This window comes from Myodes glareolus, chromosome 10 (genome assembly GCF_982192425.1).
Source record: "Myodes glareolus chromosome 10, mMyoGla1.1, whole genome shotgun sequence".
NCBI classification, from domain to species: Eukaryota; Metazoa; Chordata; class Mammalia; order Rodentia; family Cricetidae; genus Myodes; species Myodes glareolus.
The window spans coordinates 73825058-73847819 of record NC_142035.1 but is presented as its reverse complement, the minus strand read 5'-3'; the positions used below and the strand labels follow the sequence as shown (position 1 = coordinate 73847819).

The window sequence follows — 22762 nt, the reverse complement described above, 5'->3', positions numbered from 1 at the left end:
TGGTCCCTGCTTCAAGCCTGAAGTCCTAGACGGAGGGGTGGGAACCATTTACTGCGAATTCCGGAATCAGGTACCCGCTGCCAAAGTCGCACCAATGCTCCTGCCTTTTCAGGAGCCTGACCGTTTCTGTGTTTCTTTCTGCTGCTTCTCAGGATACAGCACAGTCACTTTCGACGGGGCGCCCAGCTATGGCCACACGCCCTCGCACCATGCAGCGCAGTTTCCCAACCATTCCTTCAAACACGAGGACCCCATGAGCCAGCAGGGCTCTCTGGGTAAGTGGATGGTAAAGATGCGGGTCTTTACCTGCTGCTTTCATCTATTTTCCCCCTCCTACCGGATTCCTACGCCTTAGCAAACTGGGGAAGGGAATAGAGGCTATCTAAGGGAATCCTAGAAATTATAGCTGGCTTTACTCTATTTGAAAGATCGAAGCTCTTTTCATTCCACGTAAGTTACGGGAAAGTGCCACTCAAACAAGGCAACGAATGCCAGAGAGTGACCAGCAACGCAACCTAAAGTGAGGAATTTTTGTTCCCTCAATTGAGAGCCGCCCTGCTGTCCCAGGGCTGGCTCCAGGCCACTTGTTGTCTGCGGTCCGAAGCTCAGCACGCTCTCCCCTACCCCCATCCTCTCACTAGAACCCCTGCCTGTGCCTCACACTCACAGCTGCCCTTGGCTCTCTGGCAGGCGAGCAGCAATATTCGGTGCCGCCCCCGGTGTATGGCTGCCACACCTCTTCGGACAGCTGCACAGGCAGCCAGGCCCTGCTGCTGAGGACGCCCTACAGCAGGTAAGAAGGTGCCGAGCACCACGATTGTGTCTTGTGGTGACCCTGGAGGTACAGTGAACGGGCGGTGAGGAAGCGCTAGACCCTGACCACCGCTGACTGCGGGAGGGTCTTGGAGGCGAAGACCTGTACCCGACCCAGACACTCAAAGCAGGTGCTTTGGATAGAAATTTGCTTTACATATAAATGAAGACCTTCATGTTTGGAGATAAAAAAGGAAGCTGCAGCCTTCTCGGGTTATTTCTTTTATTTGATTCTTCGGGACAGAGTTGTTCTGTGTATCCCTGCTTGTTCTGGTATTCTCCCTGTAGACCAGGCTGGTTTCGAACTCTCGAGTCCTGAGATTTAAAGGCGTGCACCACCATGCCCGGTCACGATTTATTTCTTAATAGTCTTTGCTGGGAGCACTTTAACTTCCCCAGGACCAAAAATTAGGGACCAAGTCCTTTCCCACTTCTTCCTTTTGTTTAAAGCCTTCCGGGCCAACTGGTCACAGGGACCAAACCATTTCGACTGCGCCTAGTGTGGGCCACATCCTTCCTCTAACCCTTACCCTCTAGTGTTTTGGCCTGTGGCAGGGTTCTGTGGACGTAGTTTGTGGCAATCTGTGTGAGCTCTGGGGCGAGACCCTTTGAGAAGGTGATCAGGGAGATATCCGCACACACACACACACACACACACACACACACACACACACACGAGAAGAAAGGACAGGTTTTTTAAATTTTTTTTTAACTTTTTCCTTCAACAAAGCTCTACTTCCTCCCCCTACTCTGGTCTCCAAGTTCCACTCTCCACCGTTTCCCCCCCAAATTTATTCTTCAACTTTGGGTGAACTTGGCCGGCATCCCGCGTCTCAGATAGGGTTGCTTAGTAACTGCGATGCGCGCACACACACCGGTCCGCTAGTAGGTGGCTTCGCGCCGGTCTTGACTGCAGAGGATTGGGTGCGCATTACCTCACCGCTCCTCCCCCCCACCCCCCGACTGCAGGGTTCCTGACACCGACTGCCCCAAACCCTTCCCCATCCTCCCTCCACTCGGCTCCGGGAGGCTGACGTCAAGGGAAGGAGGCAGTGAGGTAATGAAGGAAGGAAAAGCTTCTGTCTTGGGAGATTGGGTGGGGGAATGGCCGCGCCTGGGGACCTCCAGTCCCTCAGGTGGAGGAGGGGATCAACCTTGCTCTAGACTCCAGAGCCTGCAGTGCAGTGGAGCATCCTAGGATCTCAGGTGCATTACTGAGTCTGGGGCTGGTCTGAATCTCCCATCCGGGTACCGAGGCACAACACCTTGGCCCTTCTCCTTTTGCCCTCTGGAGTGCTCAGATTTTGGAAACTTTTCTATTTGGTGTGAAAATCTCATCATTTCTAACAGGATCTTGGATTCCACATCATCTTCTTCAGGCAGGAGGTAAAGGAATGTATGCCCTAGGTGCAGAGAGGAACACAATGCCTTTTCTCCCTTATTAGCTAGAAAGGGGTTCTGAACTGGTCAGCCTGCTACGCGAGGCCACAGTCCCAGTGGGACCAAATCACCAGCACTCAAGGTTGGCTTGCACTCCCTGCTGGAAGGCTCTTCCATTATGGGGAGTGGTGGCAACAAGCCACAGACATCCTTCCTGTCTGATGCTAGAGTATCATCGCTGTTGTTCCTGGACCGGTTCCCAGCAGAGTGAAGACCTTGGTCCCCTCCCTCAGTCAGGAAAAAGGGCTTGGTGTAGGGGTCGGAGTAGGCATTGTTGATATGGGGCCTGTACCTTCTTGGGGGCTGGAGGCTGGCAAGATGTAGCTTTCTCCCCCCCCCCCCCCCCCCGTATTACTGCAGATACATCCTTCATTCCTCTTTCTGCCAAACCTTGGTTCATACTGGGGAACTCTAGGAAGGGGGTCTGTCAGAAAGTGATCACAGTCTATGATTTAGTATTATTTTTTTAAACGAAGTTTGCATTTTTGTTATGGATTTTTGACTTGGGGATGAATCTGTGGTTACTATCAAGAAGGGAAAAGTCATTCTGATTGTTACAGTTTTTGTTGCTGGGGCCTCTTGCATGCCAAACATCTACTCTACCTCTGAACTATATTACCCTACTCCAAGATCATATTTTATATATAAAACATATTTTCTAACCCAGCTTCTGACTGGCCATTGTTGAAAGTAATTTTGTCAGATTCTCCTTGCATAAATAGTTGCTTGTCCCTTTATTTTTCTATGGCACTCTAAGACATTCTATGGCATTTCTATCAAGTTTTTACACTGATCTCATAAAACATTATTTTCTCCTAGTACAGAAATGCCCTAAGTAGAAATAGATAGCAAAAACAATTGCGATCCTTGGAGGAAAAGTGCTTCCTCCCTTGAGGCAGTCATGTGAGTCTTCGGAGCTCCTCGCACCTTAGGTTCACAGTGCTGATAATCTCTTTTCCAAAATCACATCCTTTTCCCACAAGAATGACCCGTAGGCAAGCATATGGAGTTGGCACACTTCGATTTCTGAAAACACTTGGAGGGTGTTTAAACACTCGTGTGAATATAACATCTGGATGGTGTTTAGAGACTTGCATTTAAGTAGCACAGAAAATGGGAGCAAACTTTAATTGCTAAATGGTTTAACTTCTGAATTTTAGTTTATAGCGCACTGTGGCTGCTTACTCTTCCTTGGCTTGGTTAGTACCTTTTCCGTTGTAAGGTTGGGAACTAGGAAAGAAAGGGTTGCTTCTATTGTGTCTGCCTTGCTGCATTTGGTACCCTGAGGCAGTCTGCTGAGCCTCTTCTCTAACTCCCCCCCCCCCCCACCACTCCACCGCAACCCTGTCTCTCATATAAACTTTTGTGTCCCCTGGCTTGGGATCTAGTTTCCTTTTCTTGTTTGAGATAGAGGAAATGGTACACCTGTAGCATTAAATCAGCGGAGTGCTAGTGTGAATCTGCTTTGAAGAAAAGCCTCGACATATCAGCCCTTTGGTCCCCTGTGCCATTCCCTTCTCTCTCCAACAGCGTGTTCAGCTCACCCCTTAATCTCACTACTTACCAAGTAGGTACTATAATTTCTATAATGAGGAGATAAGTTTGGAGACTTGAGACATCTTGATGAAGATCACACAGTAAGTGAGATTCCAAAGCCCATTTGTACTCTGAAAGTGAGTGATTCTGGGCCACTTGCTCAGGTTATGCCCCTTTCTATGACAGGATCTTCTATTTATAGACAGTAAGTGCAAATGCTTGGACAGACCTATTACGTGTCAAGTGTCACTGTAAAGCGCCTAGTGGGTGTTGACTTCTTTAATCCACACCACTGGTCTTTGAGGTGGGCACTGGGTTATCGCCTCTATTTTATGAAGGAAGAAACTGAGACTCTGAGAGGTGATTTTTCCCCCAGTCAGACATAGTAAGAGATATCATTTGAATTTGAATTTAGGTAATGAGGATATAATCCATTCTTATTCTCTCTGCATCCTGCTTCCTCTCACATGGCTAAATGTCACTCTCTGAAGATGGTATGTGCCATCTATCTTGCTGGAGGTCGGACTTTATCTCCCATGGTGATGGAAGCCCCTTTTACTCACAGCCACCATAGAAAGTATTATGGGCAGTGTTTTCCCTGGGGGGTGTTGTTAAAAGCAGCCTTCTTCAGCTTCATCTTTATCGTTGGGCATATAGCACACACACGCACACACACACACACACACACACACACACACACACAGCATATAGGTGAAACTCAGTACAGTATGAGCCTCCTAGAGACTGCTAGAGCATCAATCTCTCTTCTCATTGGTACTGCTCCAGGATGATTGCTTCTGGGCTCCTACTGCTTCTGGGTTTGTGCTTGCCCAGAAGCAAGGTCTCAGGGAAGAGTGTACTACCTGGTCTCCCATGTGAGGAGTAATGAAGTCCAACCCCATGCAGCAGACGCCATTGCAATTTCCACTCAGCTATCTGGGCACTCTTCCCAAGCCTGGCTGTTCGGCGCTGGTGCTTGCTACCTCCACAGAGTCACTCCCTGCTGTGCATGGGGCGGGGCGAGCCTCACAGCTACTTTGAAAAGTTCTGGGTTCTGTGTTTGACACACATTCCTGTTTGTACTATTTTTTTTTCATATTCTAGCTTTTTATTCACTCTTCTGCTTTTCTATTAGCCTTATATGTTTTCCTTTTAAACATGTATTTATTTGTTTTCTGTATGTGGTGTTTTTTTTCTGCACGTCTTTCTCTGCACCAATTACACCAGTGACCAAAAGAGAGTGTTAGGTACCCTGGGACTAGAATTATAGGTGGTTGTGAGCCTCCATGTGGGTGCTAGGACTTGAACTTTGGTCTTCTGGAAGAGCAGTCAGTGTTCTTAACTGCTGAACCATCTCTCTAGCCCGTAGCTTTACTTGGATTTCTTTATCCATGCTACAGGCTTACGTGAGATGATTTCCTTTTGTCCTATGCTTGCTCCTTAGCAGGCAGCACTCCAGTCCTTCCTAAAAAACTTATGCTTCCGATATTTTAATGAAATGCTGATTATTCCCAAATACTGATGTGGCCCATACCGACCATGACCCATTAATTTCACAGACGATCAACCACCTTAGAAGCCATAATTTCTGTGGAATTTTGGAAACGGTGGGTCAAAGGGATGTCTATGACTTGCCACGTGGATTTGGCTTCAATTAAGACATAAATCAGGTGACAGCCGTACTCAAAATAAAATTACCATTAATTTTGCCTGTCTTCACTTGTGAAACCATGGACATCATACAGTATATTTTTATATTTCTTTCCCACAGAAGCTAAAGCGGAAGGTCTGAAGTGGTTTCCAGGGTGGTGGGCCATGTTATCAGAGCCACGGGCTTGAATTGAACCCGTCTCCAGGGAGGGGGGAAAATCTAGTTCCAAATATTTCTGTAACTTGCGTGCTGACCAAGTGTTTATTATTAGAAATTGAATCCCTAGTGGGTTTTCCTTCGGTTAACTGGTGAGCTTGAGAGCAAATACAATTACCAAGAGAGCGAGCATGAAATAATTATTCACCGGAGCCTGCTGGGCAGACGGTTCAGGGCAGTCAGCCTCCATGGCGCCTTTGTGGAGGGAGGACCGTGCTGGAGAAAGGCTCTGTGGAAGTCTGCATGGAGTTTCTCCATAGGCACCTTGCTTAGGGGATAGAGGCAAGGCTACAGAGACCTCTCCCTTGGTACAGGACTGGGTCCTCATAGCATAGCTCAAAGTCTTACCACCCATGATGGGTATCTCCACTTTTCAAAAAAAAAAAAAATGTTTGTCTGTCTTTTAATCCTATGGGGAAGCTTTACCTGTCCTGGGATTCTCTTTTCCCAGCCACAGCCACAGCGGTCGGAGGAACTGTGATCTCAGAGAGGGCAGCTAGAGGTTTCTAACAGGACCCTCTCTTCCTTCTTCTGTTGACTATAGTAAGCACACTTAAAGATGGAAACGTGCTTGAGTTCACTGCATTTGACGAGTGGAGGAGTTCTGGTCCAGATAATAGCGGAGGGTTTTTTTTTTCCCCTTCCTTTCTTTTGTGTAGAGGTCAAGAACACAGTAATTCTGTAATCCAGGCCAAAATAAACTATACGATCTACTACTGATTTCCTTTCAAGTTCCCCCTTTTGCTAGGACTGACTTCCTTTTATTTTACTCCAACACGCATTAATCCCAACTCTAGAAGTTTCTTTCCTTTCCCCCTTGCCTCTGACTTCAAATATTTTTTTAAAAACATAGTAAACAAGTGACTATTTTTTTAAAAAAATCTACTTTAAAAATATAAAGGCTATCACGACATTGGGTCTATATTTTGGCAGCCTGTAGCCTCAGGGTCCACTTCCGACCAGGCAGAGCTGGACGGTTGGAGCTGAAATGTCTACGTGACCACTGGGGCTGCCTTGAGCCAAACCACATGCTTATCTGATTCCTTCTGGGGATGAGGTGGTAGACACTGACCATGGCCCTTTAATAAGTAAACGCTCCATTTGCCAGAGCCCCGTAGTCCCTGAATGATGCAGCCTCTTTCCCCAGGCTTCCATGATGAGAGCCGGGTATTGACCGATTGCCCAGAGATCAGAATTTGACTATGGTGGGAGCCAGTATTTTTAGCTCAAGTTGACATTCTACTCTCTGCAGCAGCAGTTGCTGTCATTGCCGCCACTGGCTCTAGGGGAAAAGCTGGACCCTGCGGCCAACCCCGAGTCACTGTGGAGCCCTAGCCAGCAGAAAGCAGGGTATGGTTAAGGAAGCCTACTAATAGGTTGGAGATTTTCTGCAAGCCCTTCCCCCCATTCCATCTCCCCACCCTCCCTCTTCTGAAGCTTCATGGCTGAGATATCAGAACACAAAGTGTTGGGAGGTCAGTCACTGGGCAGGGAGGAGAGGATACAACAGGCATCTTACATCCCTGCAGCTTCCATGAGCTGCTGGTCCTGTGTTCCTTAGGATAAACAACTCTTTTGTTCTTTCACCTCCAGATTCTTCTCTGTACTGTTATATAAATGACAGCATAGGCGTAGGTTCAGATGTTGAATCATGCCCAGGAGCCTCTAAAGGAGCAGGGAGGAGGGTCATCAGGCATCCTAGCAGCAGGGACCCCTCCAAGTGCCCATCCTTGTCTGAAAATGGGGGTAGCTTCCTGAAGTTGTTGGGAGCGAGAATGTGCAAATGTGCCAGATAAAATCTGACGGGTTAGAAAACTGGATATTCTCTGTACCATCTTCAGAAAGTCATTAGAAGCATCAGTCCCTTTGAGTCTTACAGTATCCCTATAGAATGAGACTAAGATGAATTTTCTCATTTGACAGATATGAAATCTAAGGTACAGAGTGTTGAATGGCAATCTTCTCAGATTTTCCCACAGACTCAAAACATAATCCCATCCATTCCTGAGGGTCTTTATACAGGAAGATTGCAAAGAGAAAGTATCTTTTTTAAAATGAGTAGTATTATTTAAAATTTTTATTGTGGCTATTATTGTGAGAGTGTGATTATTATGTAAATAACAGTGAACTAGATGCCAAATACTTCCAAAGGAGCAGACCATACCAAGTGCTTCTCCTAAGTACCACTGTCTGCTAGAAACATAGTGGGAGCCACGGGGGTGTTTGAGATGTGCTAGTAACCACATGAAAATAAGAAAAAAAGAAGCTTGCTACCTAAGACATTGTACTTGACCCAGTAGAACCCAAACTTTACCTTGGTGAAGCTCTATTTCTGGTGTTCAAGAGCCACACATGGCTAGTGGTTGCCATATTGGACAATGCAGTGCCGATTTTTTTAAAAAAATTAAATATCCCATAGGAAGACACACATGTATATGTCCTATCTGAGAAAATTCTTTTTGGGGCCAAAAAATGAATTTAAAAATATTTGTCTTTGAGATCCTTTTGTACTGAGGCAATCAGGAATCAATAGGATGGTGCACTAAGTCTTAGAAAATCTCTAAATATAAATTTAGAAATCTGGGATTCATTCATTCATCCTTTGTGCATCAACTTCTGTCGTTCACCTGATTTTCCATCTTTCTTGAAAATTACAATAGTCAGGCATCATGGCACATGCCTTTAATCCCATCACTTGGGAGACAGAGGCAGGTGGATGTCTGTGAGGTCGAGGCCAGCCTGGTTTACAAAGTGAGTTCCAGGACAATAGGACTGTTACATAGAGAAACCTTGTCTCAAAAAACCATAATAATAATGTTAATAATAATAATAATAATAGTAATAAATGATAATATCTCGAGTCTTTCATAAGAATCAAGTCATTCCGGAAAGACTCCACATCCCAATGGGGCCGAGGAAAGTTGTCAACTGAAGCTGAGTGATTTTAGTTGGTGAGCAATTTTTTAAAAACCAGTGACAAAAATATAGAGCTACCTGGGGAATACAATGCCCCTTGGCTGAGATTAATGGCAAGATTAATAAATGGATTGCTTGATGAAAAGGCACAGGAGAACAAAAACCAGCGGAGAGATTGTGGAGGAGGCCACTTATTAATGAACTGTCAGCCCAAAGAAAGTTCAAGAAATTCTGCTGTGGTAAATGCAGCAGCCTGGCACTTCTAATAAAAGTTGGGGGTCTTTCAGGAATTAATTACATCAGCCTTACAGAAGGAATTCGTGGAATTGCGAAACGCAGTGGCACAGACCAGCACGGGCTGCCGCTGCAAACGAGGAAACTCCAGAAGAAGCTAATCTTTTTCTCCCTTCCCATTGATATGTAGGATATTGTGGTAGTATAATAGTCCGTCAGCCGCAGGGATGAGTGATGGGGCCCAGATATACACTGACTAATGAAGATACACATGGAGTTTGAAGTCACTGTACTTTTCATATGCAAAAATCTCCTCCTGGAAGCCGATTTCCTCCTCAGCCAGTGTACTGGCCCCAAGGAGTTCTGAATAACTTGCAAATTATAGAAGAGTCAGATGGATGCTGCCAGCCCTTGTTTATGGAGCAAGGTTTAGAGCTAGTGACAACAGGATCCAGTGACTCAGAGCGGTGTGATTTCTGTCACCCTCCACAAGTTCTCAGTTCAGTCGGCCCAGCAAACCCTTTCTGAATTAAAAACTCTGCCTCTGTCCGATGAAGCAACAGAAAGGAATGTTGGGACAAGACAGGAGATTGTTCGGGATTTGTGATCTGGTATCACGCATTAAGTATTGAATGCTTATCTCTGTTCATTCTGCAGTGAAGGTAGGGTGAAAATTTTCTTCTGTAATACGTTTAGACTGAAGGTTTCCAGGCAAACCATTAATCTCTTGGGCCTCGGATTTCATAGTTAACCCTTTTGGTTCTGCCCTCAATGTCTTCCCTGTTAGGGCTTGGTCATTGGAGATTCCGTTGATTTATGTGTTAGTGATGAGACACACAACGGACAGAGAACAGCTCTTGGTTGGTTTCCATGGAGGTCTGTTTCCCCCTTTGAGGTCCTAATGTAAATCACAGGCTGTTAAACATGTTTTGCTTTGTTTTTTTTCTTAAAGCTTCACTTGACTTTCACTAGGATTATAAAATACATGCAGACTATTTCTTTAGCCTTGTGCTGAGATTATTGCCCTGTTTCTTTGGCTCATCACATCCTTGGGTATTAGCCCATCCCTCACCCATCACCCTGCCCTTTCGGACCCTCATCATCCACATGACACTTCTGCTTTTGATTAAACAAACGTAATGGCCTTTTCACGAATAACTAATCCGCTGTCACTCCGCTCTCTGCTTTAGGTTTTTAACTTTAATGTTGAGCTATCCAGTCTGTGTTACCTTCCAAAGCCTGCCTCCCTCTAGCCGCTTCCCTCCAAGGCTTAACACAGATTAAGAAACGCCGAAGTTCACTATGCTAAGGTTTTTTTTCCCCTGTAAACTACTGACTTACTCTCATCCCCCCCCTTCTCTCTCTCTGTGTGTGTGTGTGTGTGTATGTGTGTGTAAGAGCAGAAATCAGTGAAATGAAATGAAACCATATAAGATTCACAAGTCGTCTTTTTAGAAAACGTGGAGGCCTGTGCCGTGAAGTGAGAACTCCACTGTGTGTAGAGAAACAGCTCTGCCCTGTGCATGTGGCCGTGGTTCTAACTATGGATCTTTTCCACAGTGACAATTTATACCAAATGACCTCCCAGCTTGAATGCATGACCTGGAATCAGATGAACCTGGGAGCCACCTTGAAGGGGTAAGGAACTTACAGCTGTTTAAATCATTTTTAGGGTATTATAGCTTACAAAGGCAGCACAGACCTGGGTCTAGAAAAGCGGGTGTAGCTCACAGTGGCACTCAGAGGCTTTCCTCCTCTCCCACTTGGAGGGGTGTGTTTAACATTCCATTTTCAAAAGTGGAAATGGGATGTTTTGGTCTGGAGTAAGGGAACAAGGAATATTGGGAACCCTTAGTGTGTCCTTTCTTTGTTGAATGTTTTAGAATTCTTCAAAGACATTGTGTCCATGAAACTTCACTGAATGTTTATGTTTTCCTGGCGCTATCACTGATGCTCAACCACTGTGTTATCTTATCAAGAAGTGCTTCGCATGTGCAAAGTCTCCGAACTGGATTGGTGTGGTGTTGATTTGAACAATTCCAAGTTAGATGTGTCCCCTCCCGGTTGCATTGACAGGCTTTACAAGCATTGTAGGGGGAGTGTTGCGGCCAGGCACGCAGAACCCTTCTCTGCACCTAACACGGGAGCAAGGAAGGCAGGTGGGGCTGGTTTTCAACAGTTACAGAGCTCATGCGTGGTTTGAGACGAGTCTGAGGAGATGACAGTGGGATGTACCCGAGATGTCAGGTGCCCTTCTAGCCCACTGCACCTTGGCTTCCCAACAGGATTCTGGGCGCCCGGCACTGTCACCTGAGTTACAGATGAATTAATAAATCCTAGCGCGTCAAATCGCTTCCCAAGGCCCCATCCAGTTAGCGGGAGAACTTAGATTCCAAGCCCAGATCCGATTCCAAAGCTCAGGCTCTGTCTAGTCTTTCTGGGGTGCCTTGGATCCCACTAGTGGTACCGGGAGCATGTTGCAGCCCTCTTGACAAGACCATTAGCTTCAAAGTTTCTTGTTGGATTCTGGGAACCAGGGGCTTGCTGGAACCACGCATCCTCCATTCCCCACCCCCTACCTCTTCTTCTCTTCTAGAATGGCTGCTGGGAGCTCCAGCTCAGTGAAATGGACAGAAGGGCAGAGCAAGTGAGTGGACAATGGCTTTGTTGACTGACATGGGGGCAATGCAGGAGCTAGGCCTAACATGGGGGAGCCAGGGGAGCCGCTGGGAACAGGGAAGATCTGTCCCCGCTTCAGCCCTCCCCTGGTTTGTTGTAGACTTATCACAGACTGCATAGCATCGGTGATATTTTTCTCATCGACATCTGTGCCAAACAATTAAAAGCTCCGTGCAGCAGGAACCTTCCCACTTCCTTGCTTCACAGAACGCTCTATTTGTGGCATCAAATGTGTTCTGTGTACGTCGGTCAGGTCTTTCTTCCAGCCTTGGTTTGTTTAACCTTGCTTTTCTCCATAACTTTACATTTTTTCCAGGAAGAGCTGACTCTTTACCCTGATTCTATGGACAGGTTTTGCAAAGACTTTCCTTCCCACTCATTTTGTTCTTAAACTTCTCAATTCTCCAGTCCTATAGCCCACAATCTGGGACATTTCTGGGACTCTTTCTCTTGATTTTGTTTTCTCTACTTCAACAGCTGGACCCACCTGCATCTCCTTTCTTCCTTTCTTGGTTCTGTCCTTATCAAAGCTCCGCCAGCAGAGGAGTCACTTTTTTGTCTTCTGAGGCCTCTCCCTGTCCTTCAATTTTTCTGCTATTTTATCCAACTTTCTACTTCCTCTCTGTGGATCTGAAAAAGGCAAAACAAAAGCCTCTATAGCTTTGAGACTTTTTATCTCTCCGTTAACTTTTTTTTTTTTTTTGGATTTCATCCTTCACCATTCAGAATCTAGTAATTCTTGCCTGATGAAACGCCAGAGTATGATTGTAAAGTAAGCAGTATGTTTTAATTATGAAATATTCTTGTCAGGCGGTAGAGGCACACGGGCTTTAATCCCAGCACTCGGGAGGTAGAGGCAGGCAAATTTGTGAGTTTGAGGCCAGCCTGGACTATGAAGTAAGTTCCATGATAGACAGGTCTATGTAAAGAGATTCTGTCTCACCCCCACCCCAAATATTCTATTTGTATTTTATTGGATGGGTGTTTTGCCTACATGTCTGCACACAATATGCTTGCAGTGCCCACACTGGCCAGAAGAGGGCACTGGATCTCTTGGAACTGGTGTTATAAACGGTTGTGAGCTGCTGCATGGGTGGTGGAAATTAACCTGTGCCCTCCGGAAGGAGGGCAAGTAGTGCTCTTAACTGCTGAGCCAACTTTGCATCTCCGTTTTGCCCATTTTTTAAAATTCCCCCAGGTCCCTCATGTGCCTTCTTCTGTCATTCTCTGCATTATTGCCTTGTGATAGGTTCTCTTCCCTGACGGGGGAAGTTCTCCATTTTGATTAGGCCAGGAGCCCTGCAAGCTCTCAGAACCTGCCTGTCTCTGGCTCCCAACACTGGGATTATAGGCACATGCTGACATGCCTGGGTTTTTGTGTTGAGAGCTCCGTCTTCCTGCTTTCAGAGACCCGCTGTGTCTGTCATCTCCTGAGGCAAGAAATGCAGTTTTGTGGATTCCTAGAACAAGACATTTCTGGGGAGTCCTTTCTGAGCATCAGTTCTCCATTTTGAAAGCTTCTGTTTCCAACTTCTTGTTCTGTCTACTTTGTGTTTGTTTGAAAACATTTTCTTTGTGTATCCTCCACGGCTGCTAACAAACCTCAGCTACCCTGCTGGCCTCTGTTTTGTCTCTTCTGAAGAAAATAGCCTGCAAAATGGAGAAACACATCAACCTTGACTGTGGTCCAAGTTATTAGAACAAGGAGGAAGTTACTCTCTGGGGACTGGGTAAGGGGAATGGGAAATCCAACACAATAGAAACTCCAAAGGAGTGCTGAGCAGAATCAATGTCCCTTTGCTAGTCCAAGAAGTTCACAGATTGTTGGGAACGCACAGTGTTTGACCTGCGGAGGCTGGAAAGGAAAAACCCAGAAGACTCCCAAGCAGTGATGTATGGGGAAACAAAGTTGTGTGTTTTGGTGGGGCCAAGGCTGTCAGAGCTGGAGAAAATCCCCATTAGACATGGCCTCATCCCTGAGAACCTCTGCCAAAAGAGATAGCGGAGGCTCTGGCTGGGAGCTCCAGCACAGCGCTGCACCTTCCCTCGGCGCCTGCGCGTGTTGCGCGCCTGCGCGTGTCATACCTGTCCCGGAGATTTACTTCTTGGAAGCAAATAACCTGCTCTTAAGTAGCTCCTGGTGCTTCAGATGCCAAAGCAAAGGTGGGGAGCCGCGGTTCCAGGAACCCGAGCAGCTCTGTGAACAGAACATTCTGGAGCTTGCTCTTTCACCCCCTGCACCCAATCTGTTCGCCCCCCACCCCCACTTACAAATAGCTCTATTTATGTTGCAGTAGCAGTACCCTCCCTCACTTCTGCGTTTCTGGGATGGAACTCTGTTATCATGCATGCTGAGAAAGTTCTCTACCACTGGGTCGCGCCCCTCAAATCCCGAATCTTTGTTTTTGCCTTGCTTTGGACCTGGCTGAGGTCTGTTAGATCTACTTTCTGAGGAGTGGGTTTCTGGAGTCCGAGACTGGAGACAGAGATTCAAAATTTAGTGCAGTGTCCTTGTCCCTCCAGCTACACGAGGACAGGAAGACTTGATCTGCTTTCTCGTTCTTACCTTCCACCCCCTTTTCTCTTTGAGCATTTACCTGTTAGTGCATTTAATTTTTAAGTTCTTTAAGTAGTCGTGGAAACCAGAACATTCAGGAAATGCAGTAATATGAGATGACAACTCCCCCAATCCAATAACCCAGAGGCCTATTATTAATATTGTGTTGAACATGTTATACTTTCTATGTATACATTTACCCCTGTACCATTATCCTTCTTAAGAAATGGTTGATTCCAGCTATTGAGTCCAGTAAATGCATATTGACAAGCCATCTCAAAACTGGAGTTTTAAACCTCACGGGGGTGTTGATTTTTGGGAAACATTCCCTTCAAATTCTTTCTAATTTAAAAATATTTTGGGGGCACTGTAGGCTGTTTGCCTACAGTGTTTCTAACTGTTCAGTTTTAAGGTGAGAATTATGGTCATCTCATAAACATGAGGGGGATATGACAAGTTTGTTTAGATCAAGGTAAGCAAGGAAAGATGGGAAAGGGAAGTGGTACCAAGGGGCCAAGCTGGAAATGAGGATCGTGGTGAAGTGAGGGTAATGAGAACTCCCATGGGTGGGGTGGGGAGAATGAACTATGTATGACAGGGAGAGAGGGTTCACCAGATGGAGGGAAGGATATGCCATGACCCAAGGCATATCTCAGATCCAGTTCCTCCTGGCCTTTCGGAGACCCCCTACCCACCATTTATCCTTCTCACTGTCGTCTGCCCAAGACAAGATAATAATCTCCAGCTAGGAAAATAAAATACTGATTTAGAATGTGCACTATTAAAAAGCTGTCCAAGTGGTTTTCAGAGACGAGGGGCTACTGCATATTTTACAGTAGGCGTTTTTCTACAGAAAACAAACATGTTTAATTGACTTAGCTTCCTTCCCAGCTCCTCAGTTTTGAAAAAAAGCACAGATGCGGGGCTCTGTGGTGAGATTTTTGTTTGTGCTCTGACAAACAAAACTTGCCTGAGGATCAGAGTCTGGAACTAGCCACACTAGCTAGCCAGAGAGGCCAAGCAGTGGTGGCACACACTTTCAATCCCAGCACGTGGGAGTCACACACCTATAACCCCAGTGCTAGGGAGGTGGAGACAGGAAGGGATATGGCAGGGCAGAGAGAGGAATATAAGGCAGGAGGAGATGGGAGCTCAAGGCATTCAGTCTGAGAACTTGTAGAGAGAGGACAACTTTTTTGGCTTGAGGATTTCACAGAGGTAAGGACTTTAGTGGCTGGTTGCTTTACTTCTCTGACCTTTCAGCGTTCACCTCCTAATATCTGACTCCAGAGTTTTATTGTTAAGATTAATCAGCCTCACACTACAGTGCTGCGTAAAGCAAGGATGTTTTCTTTATCTAAAATGAAATTAGTTTCCTCCCCTTGATTAGGAAATAACACATTCATATGGTGCTAAAGCATTATAAAGAAATCACCTGTCATCTCACCACCTTGATATTTTTTAAAAAACAGCCATTTACTGGGTGTGTCTCTGCAGAAAGAAAATGCTGGAATCATTTCTGTATTAGCAGTGGTTATCCCCAGATGGATTGGAGCGAGCTGGGGAAAGTGGTGTAGTTCATGGGTAATGTGCTTGCCTAGCATGAAAAAGAGCTAAGGGGAGGAGATAATACACTCATAGGAGTCAGCCCATAAAGACAACTTCTTCAGGCAGGTCTACACAAAGGGAGCAGAGACACAAAGACAAGGGTTCTTGTTGACTGGGGAAGCAGGTCAGGAAAGGGTGGTTTTCTTTCTTTAAAAAAAAAAAACAAACAAACTCATTTTGCTGGGCAGTGGTGGCACACACCTTTAATGCCAGCACTTGGGAGGCAGAGGTAGGTGGATCTCTGTGATTTGAGGCCAGTCTTGTTCTATAAGAACTAGTTCCAGGACATTTAGGGCTGTTATACAGAGAAATCCTGTCTTGAAAAACAAATTAAAACAACAACAACAACAACAACAATAAACTTGTTTTAATTTATAGGTAAAAACAAGAATAGCATATTTGTTTGCTGATGGGAATGATCACAAAGATCAAATGGTCTAAGATGGAATCTCAGAGTTGTTTTGATTTGCATTTCTCTGATGGCTAAGGATGTTGAGCTTTTTCTTAAGTGTCTTTCAGCCATTTTAGATTCCTCTGTTGAGAGTTCTCTGTTTAGGTCTGTACTCCATTTTTTTAAAAAATGGATTACTTGTTCTTTTGATGGCCAATTTCTTGAGTTCTTTGAATATTTTGGAGATCAGTCCTCTGTCTGATGTAGGACTGGTGAAGATCTTTTCCCATTCTATAGGCTGCCATTTTGTGTTGTTGACTGTGTCCTTTGCTTTACAGAAGCTTTTTAGTTTCAGGAGGTCCCGTTTATTAACTGCTTCTCTCAGTGTCTGTGCTACTGGGGTTATATTCAGGAAGTGGCCAAGAACAAAAACACTGATGACAACTTATGCTGGAGAGGTTGTGGCGAAAAGGGAACACTCCTGCATTGCTGGTGCAAGCTGGTACAGCCCCTTTGGATGTCAGTGTGGCAATTCCTCAGAAAGTTAGGAAACAACCTTCCTCAAGACCCAGCAATACCATTTTTGGGTATATACCCAAAGGATGCTCAATCACACCGCAAGGACGTGTGCTCAACTATGTTCATAGCAATAGCAAGAAATGGGTAAAGAAAATATGGTGCATTTACACAATGGAGTACTACACAGAAAAAAAAGACAACTTGAAATTTGCAGGCAAATGGATGGATCTAGAAAACTTCATATTGAGTTAGGTAACTCAGACCCAGAAAGATAATTATCACATGTACTCACTTTTAAGTGGTTTTTAAACATAAAGCAAAGTAAACCAGCCTACAAACCACAATCTCAGAGAACTTAGACAACAATGAGGAGCCTAAGAGAGACATAAATGGATCTAGTCTACATGGGAAGTAAATAAAGACAAGATATCCTGAGTAAATTGGGAGCATGGGGACTATGGGAGAGGGTTGAAGGGGAGGGGAGAGGAAAGGAGGCGAGCAGAGAAAAATGTAGAGCTCAATAAAATCAATAAAGAAAGATCAAATGGATGCTGGAGGGGATGATGGAGCAATGTAGGTAAGAGGAAGGAGACTGGGTTCCTTAGGCCATGCAGAGTGGCTGTAGGTAGAAGCTGGTTTGTCTGCTGTAGAATTACTTTCCTAGTGTTCTTCGTTTATGCAAAGCCTTTTCCTTGTCATATATACTATAGATATTTTCTCTTCTATTTTGACTCTTGTCAATGGCTACTTTCCTCCTGTTAAAAAAATCTTTAATACATGTTATAGTACAAATCTTAATCCCTTTGAGAGTATGAGTCACTTGAATTATTGCATAGGATTTCCTTTGTTTCTTTGCATTGGGGTTTTTGTTTGCTTGTTTTTCTGTCCTGGAGATGGAACCCGGAGCTTCCTGCACGCCAGGTGAGCATGCTACTTCGGGAACATCCTCACTGGTCCATTGGCTGTGCTACACAAGGCCATTTTGAAGGGCAGGTCAGACGAGAGTTTTTTGTTTTTGTTTTTGTTTTTTTTTAATTTTCACCCCCCCCCACACCTCCATTGCAACTGGAAACTGAAGAGTTTTAGTTTCCAGAACCCTGTACTGGTTCAGAGCCCAAGTTTTGAGGACCACTGGTTCTTTTCTGGAAGTTTTCATGTAGTTGGAATAGCTTTTCTCAGACGTAAGAGTGCATGAGCAAGTTGGATGTGTTTCTCTGAGAACCAAGACAAAAAGATTCTGCTTCATCTTTCTGATCACACAAGATGAGGAGTTCACCTATTGTTTAGTTTTAGGGGATGGCTCTTCAGGTGGAGCCAGTAAAAACATCTGGCCATAGAGTCAATCCACTGAGAATACAGAATAACCCAGCAAGACAGATGAAGTAGGGACTCTAATAAATTAGCCCCGACTGCCAGCGATGTACAAGGGAAGTCCAAATATTTCTTGTGTGGTCTGATGATGTGGTCTGGGAGACTATGGATGCCTGTGTTTGTGTGTTTATGTAGGAAGGAAAGTTCCATCTCAAAGTGTTCTCCTGGGCATCCAGGGCCAGTGGAAGCTAGACAATAGCGCATCTTTTAGCTGCGTTCTGAGTGTGAAATATGATGAGATCTTCTAGGAGAAGTCTGAGTACCACTCCGTGTGCTGAGGATTTTGATTGTTCACAAGGACTGATTTATATATAGTGAGAGTCTGGTTATTAACCACTGAGTCTGTGTCCTTTATTAAACAGTGACTGAGGACTGGGCAGCACGGCAAATGGAGACCAGTGAACCATTTCCATCAGAAACTTTTAAAAGGGGAATCTAGTCAAGGTTTAGCATTAACAACCTGGATGGTAGAAACAGACATCTTTTAAGTGATAGAAAATGTAAAGAATCTGTACTCCAATTACCTTTAGGTGACTATTGGGTCATGCTCTTTTACACAGGTAGAATCCTAGGTGCGACTTATATATGTCAAAGGGGGGAATTCATTAAGATACTTTATTATATTTTTAAATGTTAATTTTTTATTATTTTCAATGTATGCGTACAAGTGCATGTGAGTGCAGGTGCCTGTAGAGCCCAGAAGAGGGCGCTGGATCTCCCACAGCTGGAATTATGGGTAGTTATGAGCTGCCTTACATGGGTGCAGGGAACTGAGCTCTGGTTCTCTTAACCGCGGAGCCATTTCTCCAGGCCCAGTTTTATTGTATTTTGAAAGCCTTGTGTGGATTCAGGGCTTGGGCAGTCATTAGAACAGTGTTCTGTTGTCACCTGTCTCTCCCCAGTCTGTACTGGTTTCCTTCAGGTTCTCTCCACTGTGGCAAAAACAGCTCTGGATTCTGGCACCCACAGCTTCTCAAGGAGAATGGCTTTCTATTGGTGCTTAGGATTGGTCACGTGACTGGGCATGCAGTGGTATGATTGGTGAAGTCTTGGCCAGGTGCTTGGCCTCTCGGAGGCTGAGACTGTGGTTAGAAGAGGGGCTCCTGAAATGACACAGAAGACCCTGTGATCCAAGGGTGCCGGGGTGTCTGTGGGCAGCAAAACAAGAGATATTCAATGAAGAACTTTTAAAAGCCAGGCCTGGTAATGGTAGAGTGTGTGTGTGCTTGTTCTCCAGAAGTCAAGCTGGACGCCACAGGATGTGTAAGCCAGGGTGGAGCAGGAGTGAAGGATAGTGCAGGGTAGGTTTTCTAAGGCTCATAATAGAAAGTACCGAAGGTAGGGCGTGAGGGTGCACGCCTTTAATCTCAGCACGTGAGAGACAAAGGCTGGCTGATCTCTGAGTTCAAAGTCACCCTAGTCCACAGAGCATATCCCAGGTCAGCTAGTGTCACACAGAAAAAAATCCTGTCTAAAACAAAACAACAGCAAAAAAACAAAAACAAACAAACAAACAAAAATACTGCCCAGCTCTACCCAGAGAGGCACAGGCAACAAAGGAATGCTGAGAGCAAGAGAAAAGTCTTCTCCAGAGAGGAGCACACCGATTCTTCATCCAATACCACAAGGTAGGCTCTGAAAACATACATACAAGTAATATGATACAGACTGAAAGAGTGTATTTATGGATTTAGGAATATATATGTATGTACTTATATATGTATGTAACAAAACTAATGAAAAAAGAGGCTATGAATTTGAGAGAGAGTAAGGAGAGGTCTATGGCGGGGTTTGGAGGGAGGAAAAGGAAGGAGAGAATCATGTAATTATACTAGAATTTAAAAAAAGAAATAATGAAAACTATTAAATGAGGGGCCAGAGGTAGCTCAACAACTAAGAATGTGTGTTGCTCTTGTAGAGGACTTGGATTTGGTTTTCAGCACCCATATGGTGGATCACATCAAACTGTACCTCTGGTTCCATGGGATCCATTCCCTCTTCTGAACCAGATACACATGTGGTACATATTTACACATGTAGGTGAAGCATTCCAGTAAATTAATCTAATTTTTAAGAAAGTATTTAAAGTGTCTGATGACCTCTTCTGTCATGCAGGCATGCAAATAAAGCACTCATATATATAAAATGCATACACAAAGAAATCTTTTTAAGAAGTATTTTTTAAAGTATTAGATGGAAGCTGGGTAGTGGTGGTGCATGCTTTAATCCCAGCATTTGGGAGGCAGAGGCAGAGGGATATCTGTGAATTTGAGGCCAACCTGGTCTACAAAGCGAATTCCAGGGCAAGCTTGAGAGCTACAGAGAATCTCTGTCTTGCAAAACAACAACAACAACAACAACAACAACAGCAAAGTATTAAATGGTCTGGCAAGATGGCTCAGAGCTTGCTGCCAAGCCCAAGGACCCAAGTTCAATTCTCAGGACTCAATGGTGGAAAGAGGGGGAGAATCAACTTCCATCATTTTCCTCTGACCTCCATTCTTGGACCATGTCACTGTAATGACACCAATTGACACTCACTCATGCATACACATAAACAAGCAAACAGACAAATTAATTAGTATATTTCTTTCCTGAAAAGCAAAAAAAAAAAAACCCACAAACCATCTTTCCTTAATCTCTAAATTGAAATGAATCAACACTTTCCAAGTTAAAACAATAGCCAATTCTTCCCTATGGCTGTTTTTGAAGAAACTATATGCTTTTGAATTATCAGATGATAGGTCTCTCTCTCTCTCTCTCTCTCTCTCTCTCTCTCTCTCTCTGTATGTGTGTGTAAATTCAGTTGGACTAGCTTGGTTGTCTTACTTTAGGTTTTTATGTTCTGTGCTGTCTAGTAAAAGAAGGCCCATCTCTCTAGCCTTCCCTTTATATGCACAGCACAGAACAACCCTTTTCTAAAAAGAATTTTTTACATGTGTGCTTTACTTACATGCTTCCCCCTCCCTTTCCTCCAGCCAAATCCACCCATGCCCTTCCATGCTCTCTTTCTCAAATTCCTGCCCTCTTATTCTTTAATTTTTTTCTTTTACATACATGCAAACTGCTGAGTTCACTTAATGTTGCTCATGTATTTATATGTGTATGTATTTACAGCTGATTGTTTGGGATTGAATCATCTATCAGGGGCTTGTTCCTGGAAAAGACAGATTCTCCCTCTCTTAACAGTCATTAATAACCTGTAGCTTTGCACCTCAGGGTGAGGCCTTGTGAGATTCCCCCCACCCATATTGGAGTGTTGGTTGGTGTCATGTTCAGGTTCTCGCCCATGAGATCTTATCACTGAGAGTTCACGTGTGCAGTTTCCCTATCATAATAAAAGACACTGCTTTGCAGCAGACATTTTGTTCTTCTGGCTCTTACAGTCTTTCTGCTCTTCTTTCGAGCTGCCCTTTGAGTTTTTGGCATAGGGTTGTGTTATAGCTATATCAATCAGGCTTGGGGCATACTGCCATCGGGTTCTCCGCATGCTGACCAGTGTGACCAGCTTAATAACCAATGTGTTATAGTCACTAGAAAAACTGAATTGAATCTCATAAAGAGAAGAGTGTCTTTAGATGCCTTTGCTCCTTACACCCGTGTAGAACTGCGGGGTCTAATTACCTTGCTTTCAGTATCCACAGTCAGACAGAATAAACTAGTACTCACAGTGATCTAGAAGCTTCTATGCTAGGTTGTCACTACTTCTGGTTGTGGATAATCAGTTAGCTCCTCGTTTTCCAAGTAAGATCTTGTCTACATTCGTGAAAGTGGCTTTTGAATTCTTCTGACTACAAGGAAGCTGGCTTTTCACTTGGTTTTTCTCTATCCTTAAACATTCAGTGGTGACTGCCAGGACTTCCCAGGGCTGGTGCCTGGGTCCTTTGTCCTGATATGTTCTTAGGACTGATCAGTTTGAGACGGCCATGGTTCCTCGTGCTCTGTGGTGAGCTTTCCTTGGGAAGCTTGTGCTGATTTATTTTGACTGTCCTCTCTTGAAGTCTTTGCCCCCGCTGATGTGGGAGATAGCAGGCCAGGTGCTTGGTGGCGGTTCTGCTGGCTTCTGCCTCCATCAGACTTGTAGCTTCAGACCTTGAACTGTATTTCTGTAATCAGATAAGGATTATCTAATTACAAGTCTAGAGGCTTGACTCTTGTAGGTCCCTTTATCTTCAGGCAAGGGTAATTTGGTAAGTGATGCAGAACACAGGCTTGGCTCTGTGCTTACCTTTCAAGGAAGTCCAGTTTCTTAATGGGGCTCCTTTACTTTTTTGTTATCTGCGAAATTGCACACTAAATGCAGGGGTGATAGGCCGCAGGGCTTGTAGCCGAGCTTACTGTCAGCGCCAAAAGGAGACAAGCGCTTATGTGTACATCTCATAGCTATGCGCTGGGTGTTGAGGACGGAGGTGCAGAGAGCCTTCTGGGGAAATTCCATGTTCTGATACCTAAGAGCTACAGGTTGTCTGCACGCTTCCCTCATGAGCTCTGTAGAGGTGAGAAGACAAAGGTGATGATGGCGTGTAAGTGTAGGGTCTTGCACACCTGGCTAATAACTAGAGGTGGGGGAAGAAAAACCACAGGCCAAAAGGCTTTCTTGTTGAATATTCATATTAAATGCTAATTGCCTTCAAAAAGCTCTTTCTTCTTTTTTCTTTTTTCTTTCTCTATTTTTTTTTAAACTTCTTCTGTTGATAAGGGATTTCAGGGAAGCTCTGGTTTTCTTCGTCTGTAAAAGCTCAATTCCTTTTTATTAATCTTCCTGTGCCTGTAGAATATCAGAATTAATCATTTCTAAAGAAGCTTCTCTTCAAATGTTCTGTCTCTTTCC

At 44.7% G+C, this 22762-nt stretch overlaps 1 protein-coding gene across 11 annotated transcripts in view; it reads left to right on the top strand.

Moving 5' to 3' along the window:
• The window catches only part of Wt1 (WT1 transcription factor), a 46637-nt gene that overhangs the window by 6017 nt on the left and 17858 nt on the right, over positions 1–22762 (top strand). For 6 of the 11 annotated variants that reach the window (XM_085696716.2, XM_048443679.3, XM_085696720.2 and 3 more), the window contains 4 exons: positions 153–275; positions 691–793; positions 10367–10444; positions 11403–11453. In XM_085696716.2, coding sequence (XP_085552842.2) covers positions 153–275; positions 691–793; positions 10367–10444; positions 11403–11453 — 355 coding nt within the window. Of the gene's footprint in view, positions 1–152; positions 276–690; positions 794–10366; positions 10445–11402; positions 11454–22762 lie in introns of those variants that run through there. The other 5 variants (XM_085696718.2, XM_085696717.2, XM_085696721.2 and 2 more) reach the window with 3 other exon arrangements.